Genomic DNA, 15,764 nt, shown 5'->3' on the forward strand with positions numbered 1-15,764 from the left:
CTGAAATTTTAACGTGGGTGATCTTTTGTGAGAATAGAAATGATGATTTAAAATGCACTGGTTATTCAACAAACCTGGTAACTCTAGAAGCAAAAGACTTTACAACATACATCTGCTTGACTTGCATCTCAGTGTAAAGTCAATGTACTGACATCTTCCAGCGATCCGTGGTCCCCTGCATCAGTTCCTGGCCACATGCCTTGTTGCTGCCTCACTTTCTGACTTGTTCATTTTGTTTTTTGCCCCTATTAGCTTCATCTGTTGGATTCCCAATAATGGATTGGGAAGTGCTGGGGAGGTGTTACACTAAATGAAGCGTCCTGACTAGCATTGCCCTGTGAGGAGAAAGGCCAGCTGGCATTGCACAGGGGAAGCTCTTGGACACTTCTGCTCCATGCAGGGCCACATTTGGGATTAGGAGAAATAGACTCACACAATCATGACTGAGATTATTATTTCATGAATAAGGCAGATTTGGGGTCTAGACCTTCCTTCTCCTCTATGCTTGTACTGTGCTAATTTTCAATAGGAGCTTACAGTAGCTGCTGTGATACAGACAATTAACAGCATCTGATTCATATGGCCTTTTCCCTCTTCCCTTGTTTCCACTCATTCTGTGCCTTTGCACAGTGAAGACCTTTGTACCAACTAGCCTGAAATTTTCTGGATTAACATTTTAAATAAACCATATGCAATCATGCTCTTCAAGATATTTTCAATTCTTATCACTTAGCTATGCGGCTCTTCTGTGTGTGTTTTGACACAAGGCCCAGAAGGACCTGTTATTTTCTTTTCAGCCTGTTGAGTTGTTTGCACCAGCTACCATGCTGTTTGCATGTAATCTTTAAGACCTCCTTAATCAAAACAGAAGATGTGTTGAGGTGATGGAAAGAGACAGCATTTTCACCACATGAATTTCAGAGCCATGTCTTCAGTGTGACAGGTTTGGCTTTTTTTTTTCTTCTCACATTTTCCCTCAGAAAAACCATCCACCAAGCTGTTCCCTGCTTGAGGTTCCTGATTCGAATATCAAAGAATGACCTTCTGAGGGGATCCATAAATGAGTCATCATTCAGGACCTCTCTCTACAGCCACCACTCTCTTGCTGGCAAGACCAAGAGCACTTGTGTTTCCTCCATTTCTGCTGGAGAAGCTGTAAGTCTTTTCTTGTTTCCATGAAAGAAAGTGAGTATAACATTTCTCAGACTCTAAATAAGCAACACTATAAATACATATTCAAAATTAGAGAACAGAAAAGGGAAAGAGGAGAGTGTAGCTAAATTTTTTGTCATGTCAGGTCATTTCTGCAAAGCTGGAAGTTCATGCATGATGATTTACGATCAGAAAATGCATTCAGGCCAACATATCTGTGTGGTTCTGATGCCTGCTGGGACCAGGGATGTTCAGATTAAGTCTTTAATATGAATTAAAAAGAGCCATTGTCAGGCACTCCCTGTGTCACTAACGACTGGCTATGTTAGGTATCTCGCTAGTCTAGAGGACAAGAAAACAATCTTCCATCCAAAATTTTATAACTTATCCAAGAGCTCTCTTATTATTTTGAAAGAAGTCCATTTTCTGTAGGATGGGAAATTTTTGACTTCTTCACCTAGATTTTGACCATGAGGAGTGAAAAGCTCCTGCCCCTAGAGCATGGTGCAGTGTTCTGTAGGAACATACCCCAGGCATCAGTAAGGCAGGTGACTGAGTGAGATAGAAACAAAAGAATCCCTTGAGACCCTTCACAGCCTCTCTCAGTCACAAGAAGCTGGCTTTGCCTGCAGAAGTGCTGAGAAGGTGGCTCCTCGAGGGGGTGGCAGCCATGGCAAATCTGGGCTGGGGCTGGCCCTCCTGGGGACCTGTGCTGCTCCCCCTCAGTTTGGGCATCAGGAACCTCCCAGAGCAATGGCTGCCACCAGTAACCTCTCACAAAATTATAAATCCTAGGTATCCCTTTTATGCCTTGACGTATAAAAACTTGATTTTTCTCCCATTACTCCTTTGTTTGATGCAAATGAAGTAATTTCAGCTGCATCAACCTGATCCAAGGAGCTTTCTGTTCTTCACTGTTGGTCACTACTCAATTTTGGTTTGTTCATGTTAGCAGGTTATTGCATGTATTTCAATATGGGTGCTGCTTAAATAGACAGGATAATGAGGGTAAGAGGCTTCAGCTTTTGGCACAGCTTTGGCTTAGGAGTCTCATTTAAAACCCCTGCTGTTAGCAGTGCACAGCACTGTGCTGTGCTGAGTTGGTGCAGCCAAAGGCAATTGTCCTTTGGGGCAACTGACAGCTCAGTGCAGCTGTAGAGGTTTTATCTGAAACAGCAGCTGCTGAAATAAAAGCTAAGCTTGATGACTTTGGCATGACAGCAGGACTGACTGAAATCTGGGAAGGCTCCAATAAAATATTGATGAGAAAGAAATGACACCAGGAACACTGTAAAAGGTGCAGCTGTTGCTACAACATTTTCTTCTGTGTGTTGTGTACATGTTAGTGAAGGGAACAAACATATTTGTGATTCATGTCAAGGAACATTTAATTCAAGGAGTTTTATTCAACAGGTGAGGGGAAATAAACAGGTGCCCGCACATAGAGGTATGAGCAAGGTGATGCAGAGGAATCATGTACTATCTTCCCACTTGTGTGGAACCCTGTCTGTCTGCCTGTCTGGCCTCTGTCTATCTATACCTAACGTCTTATGTTGGAGTGGAATGATTTCATCATTGATACTCAATCAAAAAGTCACCACAAAGTAAGGAATGACAGATGGCCTCACCCCAAGCCTGTAAATGGAACAGCACTTTTGCAATGTCCCATTTGTGCTTCAAGTTTTCTAAGAGCATGTCAGCATGCTCTTAGAAAACTACAGCAAAGCCCACCCACTGTCTCCTATGCACTAATGGTGGTTTGTAAAATTAGCAAGCTCATGCACATTGAGAAGCCCTTGGTGTTCTGCATATTCTGCTGGGATGTATGCAAACATGGTTTTGGATCTGTCTGTGTTCATGGTTTTGTATCAACTGGTGGTGACACAGAATGCCACAAGGCATATTAAACAGATTGCTTGTATTGGCTTCTATCTTGTGAAAAACATCCTGATGAAAAGAGTTTAAATAAATTTTCTTTATTTCCAAGTTGGTTTTATTTTTGGTCAGCAAGCAAAATAGTCCAGGGAAAGTGACAAGACTGAAAATAAAGCCTCTCCCCAGGGGAGTTTTGAGTGTGAGACCTATGTTAGAATGGCTTTACTTTTCTGTGAATGTGCATGGGTTTTGCTAGAGTTTGAGAACTTACAAGAATTTGAGAAAGAATGCAACTGTCTGAAATCTTTCATCCATTTGTGATTAGACCTGGAGCAATGTAGAGCTCGACCCTGTAGAGCCAGCTCAAGAAAAACTGAAACCTCACCGAAGTCATTCTTTCTCCACAAGTCTGAGACAAGAGAAGAGAGACCTGCTCCCAAAGACCTGCAGCTACGATGCAGCCACTGCCCAAAAGGTACAGAAAAAGGTCTCAGCTGAGGACTCTCTGTTTTAGTGCTAATCTTGCTGCAGTACATCATCTCTGGAATGATAATTCAGCCTTTATGCCCAACTATTTCATGTGTAGGCTTTATTTATACTGATTCCAACATCCCCTTTCTTGCTGTCATTTATTTTCTTTTTTTTTTTTTTTTTTTTTTTTTTGTGTCTGTGTGTGTCTGTGTGTGACAAATGAAAGTGCCAATAATGCCTAATTAATTTTTTTCTGCTTGATATTTGCCTGCTTTTGGAAAGCCAGCTCTGCTTATAGCTCTGAAGCTGCATTAAGGCATAGTCAATAGCATCAGATGTAAGAAGAGTTCTTTGCCTCTTTGCCTGTTTATCTACTCCAGCTTTGGTTCCTTCCATCATTGTCCTTGTGTCCATACTGTGGCAGTCTCCTTTTAAAGTCAAGTCTGCAAAACAGAGTTTGACATGATAGAAGCCACCCTTTTCCTTCTTTTCAGTGTACATTAAAATGTTTTATTTTTGTTGAGGGGGAAGACGAGAAAGAAACTCCCATTTCTCCCTAAGGGTGGGAGAGTCTGGCAGCTGCCACCCTTCCCTCACTGAAAGAGGAGATGGTGAGTACTCAGTGCATCCTCTGTGGATGCATCACCCTTGTTGGCCAAACCACTGAGGTTTGGTGTCCTGTTGTTGAGGAGCACCCCATTCCCTGATGGGAGCAGTAGGTTACCCACGAGTCAGCTTCTGCCAGATTGTAACACCTGTCTCCAAATGAGTTCTTGTATGGGTGGCACAGTGTCAAGCATACACCAGTACTGCCTTTTCAGGAAAGACTGATATGGCTTACAATCCCCTGTCTGTGGCTGGATTGAGTAGCACCCCCTTTTTTGATGGAGGCACCCTTTCATGGGGTTACTCTAGTGCATGTGGACAAACACCCACACCTTGGGCAGCTACAGCATCTGTTTCTGTCCCCTGTGCTCCCTTCCAGATCTGATGGTAATTTTCTAGAGACAGCATAGTTTAAAGCAGGAACTGCTCTGAAAATTTCCAGCCAACCAGTGACCCAGTTCCTGCATGCCTTTGTCATGTCCTCTTTCATATGTATCATTAAGAGCAAGTCCTGAGAAACCTTGTTCTTTTCTGGTAACTGTTGTGAACAGTATTGGTGGAAAAACAGCAGCTTCAAATGTGTCAGGTAACATGGGCTCAAATCTACTACTTAGTTCTTCTGCCTTCTGTCAGCAGCCAAGTGTGTCCAAGGCTGTAGGCAAATGGCAAAGGATATTTTCTCCATGTTCTGGAGAATTGCTGGCTTTTGTTCTCAAAAGGAAGGAGAAGGGAAGTAAATCTCAGGTGGTCTGCATAAACAGTTCAGTAATAAAAGAAATATATCTGTAATATGTAAATGTATCTGGAATTTAACAAATGTGTAGCCCACAAGAAGGCTCATGTGCTATACTCTGCCTTTGAAAGACATCTCTTGAATTACTTTGATAAATAACCCTTTAGACTTTCAGTGGCATTCAGTGAGCTATGAGGAGTTTACTTAGATTTAATGTTCAAAGCCTCATTTGCTTTTCTTACTGTTTTCAGCAGAGGCTCCTGTGTGTTGTGAAGATCCTCTGTGTGTTCATTGCAGCTAAATGCAATGCATCACTATTCATGTTATCAGAGTAAATATTTATTTGTCAAGCTCAGTTAGAGTGTTTCACAATGAGACCACCCATTTATCCTCAAAAAAAAACCCCAAAAAACAAAAAACCAAACAAACAAACAAATGAAACCCCAACAAACCCTAAAGAAGCACCAATGCAATTTTTATATTTATTTTAAGGTTTTAATAACATTACTGGACTGTCTTTGACTGAGTTTCAATTAGAATACTTCCAAAAACACTCAGTTGTGGACAAGCCAGTCAGTGTCCCCAGCTTGGTGCATTCCAAAGCAAAAAAATGCATGTGACTGTTTTCTGTGCTGCCACAAAGATATGATCCAGTCCCATTACTTACTTCAGTTATGATAGTAACAAACTTGATGTAGGCTGACACCTGTAAATTTAACATGGCAGTGAAGAGGCTTTTCTGAAAGCATTACAATGTGGGCTTGGATATTGATTTCAAAGAAGAGTGGTCAAATGTCCCCTCTGCATCCAGGTTTTGTTTCAAGGGAATTACCCGATGTGGAAACTATCAAAAAAACTTGTAAGTGGGTATTGTGCCCACCAAGCCACATCTAAAAGAAACCTACCTTCTGTTGCAGTGAAAACAGCACTTGAAACAGGAAGGAGTGGTTTTGGAGATAGATTTTTTCATTCTATTATTGTCTTTGATATGGAAGAATGGAATTTTCTTCTCTGTCACACAGATTTAAACCACTTTTTTTCAGCACACTGTGCTTCCCTCCACTTGGTAGGTAGAGCAGCTGGAGAAATCATTATCAAGAGGGATTTGGGAATGATTCCTACTTGTGGAGTAGAAAGACACAAAACTATGGGACTTCACAGAGCAATGAAGTAAAACATGCACTTTACTTTAAATGTTGGTTTTCCCTAGAAAGGAGAGACTTCCAGATTATCTCTACATCTGACACAGTGGTTTTATCACCTTGATTGTCTTTTTTTTCTTTTTTAAAGAAGCAAAAACTGATTACTTATGCCTTCCCTTGCATTTTTATTTTAACTGATGCTTTCAAAGCTTACTTAGTTGACTCTGAATTTGCATACTGTGCACAAGACTTATGGAAAGAATACAGAGGCCTTGCCATCAGAGTCAAGTTAGAAATCAGAATTCTCTCAAAATAGGCAGATAAGAAATTGTTTGCAAAGTGAGTATTTATTGCTTCTTTCTTGGAGGAAGTGCTTTCCAATGTGTGAATGCAAGGCCCCCAACCTCCCTGAGGTAATATCAGGAGCCATTTGGGGAGAGACAGAGATTGCCACAAGGTCAATAAAACTATAGGAAAATAAAGAATGAAATGTACTTGAGTCTTAGATATCTTCCATGAGAAGAGAGAGAAGTGCAATAATCTATTACACTGATACACTGAGTTGTGTTAAAAATGAAGCAATACCATTATTTAATGATTTAAAAAGTCAGATACAAGTATGAGTTTTAGTTTTCTTTTTTTTTTTTCTTCTTTTCAGTCTCTGCTGATATTTGAGTGTGTCTTCTTTTGCTCCATTTAACATTCTACTTTCCAAGCAGTACATGTTAGCACATCATGATTTTCCTTCAAGCTAATGATTCCAAATGTTTATAAAATTAGCCTGGTGGCTCAAAAATTGACTAATGGCAATGAATATTCCAAATACTGTTTTCCACATGGTGTCTGACAATGCTAAATCTTATGTCTCCACTCCAGGTTTCACTCTCCTCCAGCTGTTTGGAAAAGGTGCTTGGACAGCCTGTCCTACCCAGTCCTTCTGCAGGATGCATGACCAGCTCCCTGAGAGCAACTTCTCTGCCTGTCAGATTGAATAGCAGCAGTGTCACTAGTGGAGACTCAAGTACTTCCCATATGGCAACTCAAGGAAATCAAGGGAATGGAGTTGTGGATTCTCTCATTAGCAATGCAGTCCCTCGCATCATCATCATTCCTACCTCAGAGACCAATCTGTTTCAGGAAGAACTGGAAGAGGAAGAGACTGAATTATTCCACTTTCATGACAAAAAGGGCAATCTGCTGGACTTGGAAGGGCTTAGCTCATCCATGGAGTTCCTTGAAGCTGTTGAGAAATTTCTATCCTAAGTTTGCCAAAAGAAAACTTTCTGGTAATTATTTTCTTGGCATCTTCTCCACTTAATTATACCAAATAACTGAAGCCTTGTAGGTTAGATCATCAGATTTTTTTTTTTTTTTTTGTATCTTTATATAGCAGTCACTAGGCAGCCTTCAGATTTATCTTTGTCCAAACCAGCTCAGGCATGGAAACAGGCATTCTTTCAGATTGTGCTACAGGAAATGAGCAGTGGAAGATCTGGCAGCACAATCAAGTGGCACTGGTCAAGGAGGCCGCCTGATCTGTTGCCACTGACGGGGGTGCCAGCAGAAGGGAAAACAACTGACTGAGAGCAGGGTCAGTTGCTGAATGCTTCTGCTATCTGCGAATGGAAGAGCATTCCTGTTTTGGCAGCTCTGCTCTGGACAGTGATGGGAAGCACTGCAAGACCGCAGCTTCCACCAGTCCCAGCAGTAAGGCAGATGGCTACATGACCTCAACTAGAGTTTAATCAAATAATTCTCAGCATTAGTTTTGCTGTGTTTTATTTTTTAAAATAGGCATTGTGCTAAACATAAAGAAAGAAACTGGTGGTTTTTCACTGGGAAGTGACTACTTGCCAGTTTCTAATCCACTGAAGTTTAGTGGTAGAAATCTAGATTTTACCATTTCACCTAAATGTCAAAATGCAAGGTGCTATATGCTAAAACATACACTACTGTAGAAGCATTCAGAGTACCTTCAGAGTTACAGTCCTGATTAAATATGTATGTATCCTGATGAGTCTGTGATTGAAAGGGTGAATGCTCACAGCTGGCTTGACAAGTCATTGACAAAAATAAAGCCTTGGCTGCTGTATATCACGTATCTGTTCAGGGGAGGTTCTTCTCATCTCCTCTAAAAGAAAACCAGCAGATGTCTTCCACAGGTCACTTACCAGAGGCCTTCAAAGTGGGTAAAACATCATCTTGGGGAGAGAACCACACGGTACCGTGCTGTTTGCTACAGGATCTGCACTTAGATCATTATCTGTGGTTGCTAATTGTGCTCATTTTATCTGTGCTTCATATTATAGCTCAGGCTCACAAGACTCTCCTAGCATTTTATTCCTAACTGTATTCATCCTTTTTTCACTCATTTTCCCATTTCTCCATGTCTTCCCTTTCAGTCTCTGATTTTTAAAGAAAGACAACAAGTTGAACTACATTGTTCTTCACATAATATCAATATATATTAGTAGAAATCAGGTGCTCCTCAGGATGTAATAGCGAAAATATTTGGTCCAGGGAGACTAATAGTATTCAGACATTCAACAAGAGAGTGAAAGTTTATGTTCATAGTCTCAGTTTATCTCCTTGGCTGTATCCTAGATTGTGCAGAGACCAGTGAGAGAATTTCCAGGTTTTGTGTATTGCATGGGCTGATCTCGGGAAGTAATTTCTCTCTGCCCATTTTCCTGATGCAAAAACTAAATGGGAAACATAGAAGTGCTTTTAATTGCTTTTTTTTCATGACAAAAAAAAGGCAACACAAATCTTGTTTTCAACCAGCCAGACAGGAACACTACTAAAGAACAAATTAAAACCCAGAGCAGCACAAGAGAGCAAAGAATGCCTCCAAACTTGCACATTTGAGGCTCTGCAGGGTGCCAGACCTTTGAGAGGACTGAGACATTTGCTTTTGATATAGATTGTACAATTTTTAGAAAAAGAAAAAAGGGCACTGATGGGTTACAGTTTGCAGTGACAGGCTGCCTGATGCAGTGCTGACATTCTTAATGCTGCCATTCTTTGAGGTGCTCTGCTGGCTAGAGACCCTCATACTTCCTTACTGTGGAAAGCAGGGAGGAAATCGGGAGTGGAGCCCCATCATGCAAACAATTACCTGTGTGTAGCGCTGGTGTGTGGTGCTGGGGGACCAAGGCTCAGCTGGGGCAGCAGCAGGCTGTGGTTCCTGCAGCCAGGCTGCCAAAGCCTGTGCCCACTGAGTGCCAAGTCTTCTGACGGGACCAGGAATCAAGCCAAGGTCATCTGCAATGAGCTCAGCAATTCCAAGGGCAATTCCTCCATTTGAGGACTGGCACAGTGAGCAAACAGTGCAGGACAGCTGCTGGGGACTGGGACAGGGACGTGCTCACTTGCAGTTCCACAGCACCAGGTTTTCATCCACTGCATAGTTTTGGCCACAATGAGTAATCAAATGTTAATTATGTATTATGTACATGGGAAATGGGCAAGGCTTAGTCCTAGGCTAAACATACTGTCCTGCCAGCTTGGAATCTTGTCCCTTTTTTTGCTGAACCTGCCCTCTCTGATTTTTTTTTTCCTACACCAACTGTGCAGTCAGTGACCTTATTTCTTCTTTCATTTAATATCCTCAGCTACTGTATCTCTTTTCTTCTTGAGACAGATGTTAGGAAGCAAGTGTTCTTTCAAGGCTTTTAAGCCTTAGACCTGACTTTTACTGTTGTAATTACTCCAAATAACAATAGAAAATGCATTTGCTGTTCTATGTTATAAAAAAATGCCCTGGAGTAGGTTTTGCACTCAGATTATGACAGAATTATACTGAGAAGATGGTAGGCAGTGTATTGCCATAGATTTTGGCAGGATGAAGAATGGAAGACCTGAAGTCATAGCCAACAAATTCCTCCATATCTGAAGTTTTGCATTCTACCTGTTAGCCTACAAGAAGGCACTCCAGTGATCTCTTGTATGTGTTTGGTACTATTACTGTGCTGGTACTGTGAGCGTGTCTCAGAAAATTAGCAGGCTTGAAGTGTGTGCAAAGTTTCACTTTTATGCTGTTAATGTCATACACTGTTAGTACCATTGCTTCGGAAGCTGCTATCAAGATTACTGCTTGTCTAAACTGATGCAGGCTAAAATACTAAATGGTATAATGGTAGATAAAACCTAAAGTTGTATGAAATATCAGATAGACTTACTGCAGTCACTGTGAGAGTTGTGCAGAAACATCAGTCACAGAGTAAATAAGACTCAAATTGAATACCACAATGCAGGAGAATTTTGCAAGCTTCTCTGTTGCCACATTAGAATAGATGGCACATAAAAATGTACACTAATTAATGTTGCTTCCCGTTTCACAAAGGAATGTATTGGTTCACTTAAATGGAATAAAAAATTCTTAGGAGTTAAACTGAATTATCCATTGTTTGTTTATCTTATTTAATCATTATTTTTGGAGCCAGGAGGAGGAATAAAAAAGTTGAGTCAAAGCTTTTGAAACCTGTGCTCTGATCCAGATAATAGTAAAATACATACACATATATATATATATGTATATATCTATATATATATATATAGATATATATATATATATATAACTTCTATTTTCAAGTTATTTTTTCAAGTTATTTAGACTGCTCAGGTGTTAGCACTCACCTGCTTGAGTGCATGCGTTCTAAATTTAGAGTTCACTGGCTTGTAAAACCTGAAGTTGTGCAGCTACTTATGAAATACAATGACTTCAGCTGGGATGTCAGGTATCAGGTGAACAAAATTGAAAAAAAATTAGCAAAAGTCAATACATCAAAACTCTGATAGTGGACTTTGATCTTTGACCTAAATCTGGATGAAAGTTAATGAGTAATTGTTTCTGCTAAAACTTTGTATAGCACAATTATAGGATGTATTCCAATTTTCATGAGTAACAGAAAATACAAACACAAGTGTAAACACTTTCTTTTATCATGGACAGTGGTATTTTTTAAGTTAAATCAATAGTTAGATGAAGTTTTCAAATAAGAAAATTTATTTACTTGAATCTTAATGAATCTTGCAGCTTTGGGCCGGTATGAAACATGACCTAATACCACATTCTTCCAGAAAGCTCACTCATTTCCCAGACATCCACCCATTTCCCTCCTTTCAGGAGACACACCTGAACAAGAAACTATTAGCACCAACATCTAACCTTATTTGGTTTTAATCACATTTTTTGGCTGTATTTTGAACCTTTCTGTGTTTAATCTGCTTTATTTGCTAAGACCTAGTCTCCTCATCTCCTCCGTGTTTAAACCAGATTGTAATTTTTCTCTCTAGTTTAAAACAAAAAAACAGCAGTAGAAACATTAGAAAAGTTGCACATTAGCAGTAGAAAGTTGCACTGCCCTAAGGATGCCATTTTCACCCTCGTGGCAGCAGCAGCAGCAGGAGCAATCTTAACACCATGTCAACACCAGAACCCTCCCAGGAGGGCAAGACCACCCCAAAAAGGTAGAGATGACATGTCCAGGCTGCAGTGACAGGCAGCAGTTGGGGGCTGAGGGTTACACAGCAGGGGTTTGGGGTTACAGGACACAGCAGCAGGTCTGGGTACAGGCAGGGCAGAGTAGTTAGTGCGGCTCTCCATTGTTTCTCCCAGCTCCGGACAGCTCCGGCGCCTTTCGTCACCGCCTCTCTCTGGAGCTTGGGTTCGCCGCTTGCTCCCGCATGCTGCTGCCGCAGCGCACCGGCCAGGGCTTGCCGGGTTCTGTCACCCACGTCAGGGACGTTGGTAAAGAATGAAGGAATGTCCAGATCACCCACAAGGGAAGCGGGAAGGTTTTAATGGCCGCAGAGAGCTGTAATGGAGGGGCCGCGACCTGCGCTTCCAGCGCCTGCGTGGGGGAAATGGGACCAGGAGGTCCCTCCCGACTGGGACCCAGGAGGCACGGGATGATATAGGGGATGGGACAGGGAGGGCAGGCACCGTGGCGATGACGTGAACCACGGCGACCAACGGGAACACGGCAGCGGCAGACATGGGGCTTCGGGGCGAGTGGGATTGCTGGAATGGCGTGATGGACACAGAATTCTCAGGAGTGGACAGGGAATGGTTACAGGAGGGGCGGGGGGGAAGCTCCAATAGCAGGCAGCCTGGAGCTAACCACTGCAGGGATGGGGGGAAACATGGGGGGTGCATGGGGGTACACGGGACTCGGCTGGCTAACATACATAAGAACCCCTAATCTAAACCCAAACCCGGGATGCAACAGTTTAGGGACCAGGGTCAGGGTCCAGGCTCCAGAGCCAGGGGTCAAAAGACAGGGGCCAAGGATAAGGGGTAAAGGGTAAGAGTCAAGGGTCGGGACATCAGGGATCAGAGGGCAAAGGTTGGGGGTCAGGGTTTCTGATGTGATGTGCAAAAATGGAAAAATACTGCACGGTAAATACCTTCTTTTTAAATTTCCTTACTTTCCCCCCAGCCCTTGGCTTTTGTTGGTTTCTTTTTCGTGGCTTTTTTTTTTTTTTTTTTTTTTTTTTGTGGGGTTTTTGTTTTGGTTTTGGTCGTTTGTTTGTTTGTTTGTTTTTGTTGTTGTTGTTACATGTGCTCTTTACTGCTTCTCTGTACAGGTTATCCTTGATATTTTTTGTCTGACTGTCTTTCACAAATACATGAAAGCAAAGCAACTTAGTGGGGAGATGAAAACGTGGGTACATATAATGCAACAGACTCCTTTCTCACATAGGAGTAATCAACACTGCCCACAGTGCTTGGGTTCAGCAAGTCCATGCTGAACCTTCCCCACCTCCTGGCAAGGTGGAAGCAGCTGAGATGCATCTCCTGGTTCATCTCAACACAAGCTGATGATCTTGCTCTGCAAGACCTTGCTCTGCACCTCATCCAGAGCCTCAGTCTATAATCAGTGTTGTCTGCAGCTTGAATGGACAAATATTTAGGTGAAAAGTTCGGTGCTGGGATGCCTATGTTGTACCTGTCACTTTTACCCATGTATTAACATACATTATGGCTAACTGAGAGTTCAAGTGTCTGTCCATGTATTTTACTTGCTTTATGGTGTGTCTGCATTGCATCTGGTTGTACCTGTTAGTGCTACAGTTTGTAGCAGGACGTGGAAAGCTAACTGCAAAATGTCAAAATCAGGTGTAAATCCACTGTTACTGATTCTCCCCTCTGTCAGCACAAGGTGATGACTGTGTGACAGCAATCCTGGTGCAAATATTTCGTGGTAAAATCCCCTGAGAGAAAATTGCTGTATGGATTAGTGTGTTATACAATATAGACTTTTTTACTGTGAAACATTTTTCCTCTGTATTCCTAGTTATGTATCATGTAGGCATTTTTATTTAAAAGGTTGGGTGCATTCTTCACCTTAAAGCAAAGCTCCAGAAGACCCTTGTCATCTTCAGGACCTTGTTCTGGACTGAATCAGCCAAAGACTGATTAGGCAATAGGAGGTGAGGAGATGGGATGCTGCTGCTATCAGTGGTGCATGGTCCTTGGGGTGATGCATCCCAGCCCTTTCCCTCCATGCCGAGGAGCAGGTCTGTTCTCCTAGAACAGCCAGACGTGAGCTAGTGGGTGCCATATGAAATTGGTATTTTCCAGACATTTATAGGGAGCTCAGCGTGAGTAGATTTTCATGGGGACAGCAGAAGATGTCTCCCTAGAGTTTCTCCTTGGTGGAGAAATTTCTGGTTCCTTTCCATGCAAGCAGGTGGCAAATCTCTTCAAGGGAACAGATGGATGTATTTAACATTAACAACTAATTTTCCACAGGCATGTTCTTGGAAATAAATGATCCCTATTTCCTGACATGGAGAAAAAAAAATTCAGCCCAGAGCATACTACAAGTGTGGAAAATGTGAAACTGAACATGCTGGAGTTTGGTAAATGCAAAGCAAATGAAAACAGCAGCTTAGAGTGGTAACTGTTGATCCACAAGAAGCAACAGAAGGGCCAATTCCATCTTCATAAAAGATATAAAAAAGCTGTATCCAAGCAATTAATACAACCAGGTCTTTTTGCCTAACCCCATCTATGGATAATCCAACAGAAGTGAGCTCAGAGTCATCAGCAACTTTCTCATGCTTGGGTCGCTGTGACCATCTGGGCACCAGCATGTGGAGAAAATGGGATGAAAATTTCTCTTACAGGACTAAACTTCATTCACCTTGTTAAATGCAGCAGAAAAAGACCAAGGGGGATGTGACTACTCTTTTTACACATCTGGGATGAAAAATAGGATATTCAAGTGAAGTGTCAGTGACAGCCATCAGAGGCCAGTCTCAGACACTCATTGCCCCAGCAGAATAATAATAAATTCCTTAAAAGTGCAAATACCTACAGAAACAAATCCTGCTATTAAAAAATGTCTTGAGATTGCTTATTTGCTGCTGGTTTTAAACAGGCTGACATTGTTTTAAGTCTCAGTGCATGTGTGACTGTCAGGAGAGTGCACAAAGAAGGAGTCCTGCTGAAGAAACGCAGTAAATTTCCTGACAATGCACAACCATTGAACAAGGAACTGCTTCTGATTTGCTGAGGAGGAAAATTGCCAAGAGACCAGTAGGATCTCTGTTATCCTTTTTGTAAACTTTAGTGGAAAAATTGCATGTCCCCTAAGGTATTTTGTAATACCTTGTGGAAATAACTTGAACTTCAGCTGCCTGGCAGGGCTGAGCCTGCATTGTGCTATATTTTCTTCCTTGCTGTCATGCTACCTAAAAGCCATACACTTTTCTGGGGCTGGGAATTGAGGTGGTGTGGCCTTTTCCTCCTGGCACCAAATTGTCTTTCCATCACAGTATAGCTTAAAACCTTATTTGTCTGCATCAAAGCCCAGAAGCAAATGTTGAACTCCCTGACAAGCCCCTGGGGCTCTCTCCTGTGTGCCTTGTCCCCCCAGACTTCAGTCTGCCAGATGTGCTGGTCTGAAAGACCAAGAGAAATGAGCAGGTGAAAAAAAGACTTCTATGCTTTTTCAGGGTTTTACTGTCTTGCTTATTTAGGGAGTGAGTGAAGCTCCTCTCCTCTCCTCTCCTCTCCTCTCCTCTCCTCTCCTCTCCTCTCCTCTCCTCTCCTCTCCTCTCCTCTCCTCTCCTCTCCTCTCCTCTCCTCTCCTCTCCTCTCCTCTCCTCTCCTCTCCTCTCCTCTCCTCTCCTCTCCTCTCCTCTCCTCTCCTCTCCTCTCCTCTCCTCTCCTCTCCTCTCCTCTCCTCTCCTCTCCTCTCCTCTCCTCTCCTCTCCTCTCCTCTCCTCTCCTCTGTAGGTGGGAATCAATGGAGATTCCCAAGGTATCAAGGTAAAAGACAGGTGGTAAGGAAGTCCCCTCCATTTGTGCTCCTAAAATGGCACAGTACGGCTCAGGAAAAGTGATCACAAACACTCAAACAAGTCAGACTCTTGACATTATCATCAAACTGGGTAAAAAGCAGAAGACTACCACAGTAAATTTTCATGAGTCTTGACCTTTTTTTCAAGCTTGTTTCTCCAGTCTGAATAGATGGAAACAATATTTCTTTTTTTTTTTTTTTTCACGGAAAAATGGAAAAAAAAAAACAAACCCAAACATACATACTCAGACCAAGGGTCCAGTTGAGTCAATATCTTGTCTCCAACAGTGACTAGCAATAAGTAACCACAAAAAGAAGCAAAAAAGGTACCAATACTTTCCTGTTCTGCTCTCACAGAACTTCTGGTGATTCTATGCCAAAAATGGTATTTAATAAGATTTCATAGACCTCTTTGCTTGCACAGATTTATGAAATCATTCCTGGGACTCACGTGAAAGCCTAATTATGGAA

At 42.0% G+C, this 15,764-nt stretch overlaps 1 protein-coding gene across 1 annotated transcript in view; it reads left to right on the forward strand.

Annotated features, from left to right (window-relative positions):
• Positions 1-7,380, forward strand: part of LOC128806424 (melanopsin-like) — a 34,572-nt gene extending 27,192 nt beyond the window's left edge. The window contains exons 8-10 of the mRNA XM_053975969.1: positions 981-1,155; positions 3,353-3,502; positions 6,856-7,380. Coding sequence (XP_053831944.1) covers positions 981-1,155; positions 3,353-3,502; positions 6,856-7,242 — 712 coding nt within the window. The 3' untranslated portion in view covers positions 7,243-7,380. The remainder of the gene's footprint in view (positions 1-980; positions 1,156-3,352; positions 3,503-6,855) is intronic.
• Positions 7,381-15,764: the final 8,384 nt, after the last annotated feature.

The sequence above is a fragment of the Vidua macroura genome, chromosome 4, assembly GCF_024509145.1.
Source record: "Vidua macroura isolate BioBank_ID:100142 chromosome 4, ASM2450914v1, whole genome shotgun sequence".
NCBI lineage: Eukaryota > Metazoa > Chordata > Aves > Passeriformes > Viduidae > Vidua > Vidua macroura.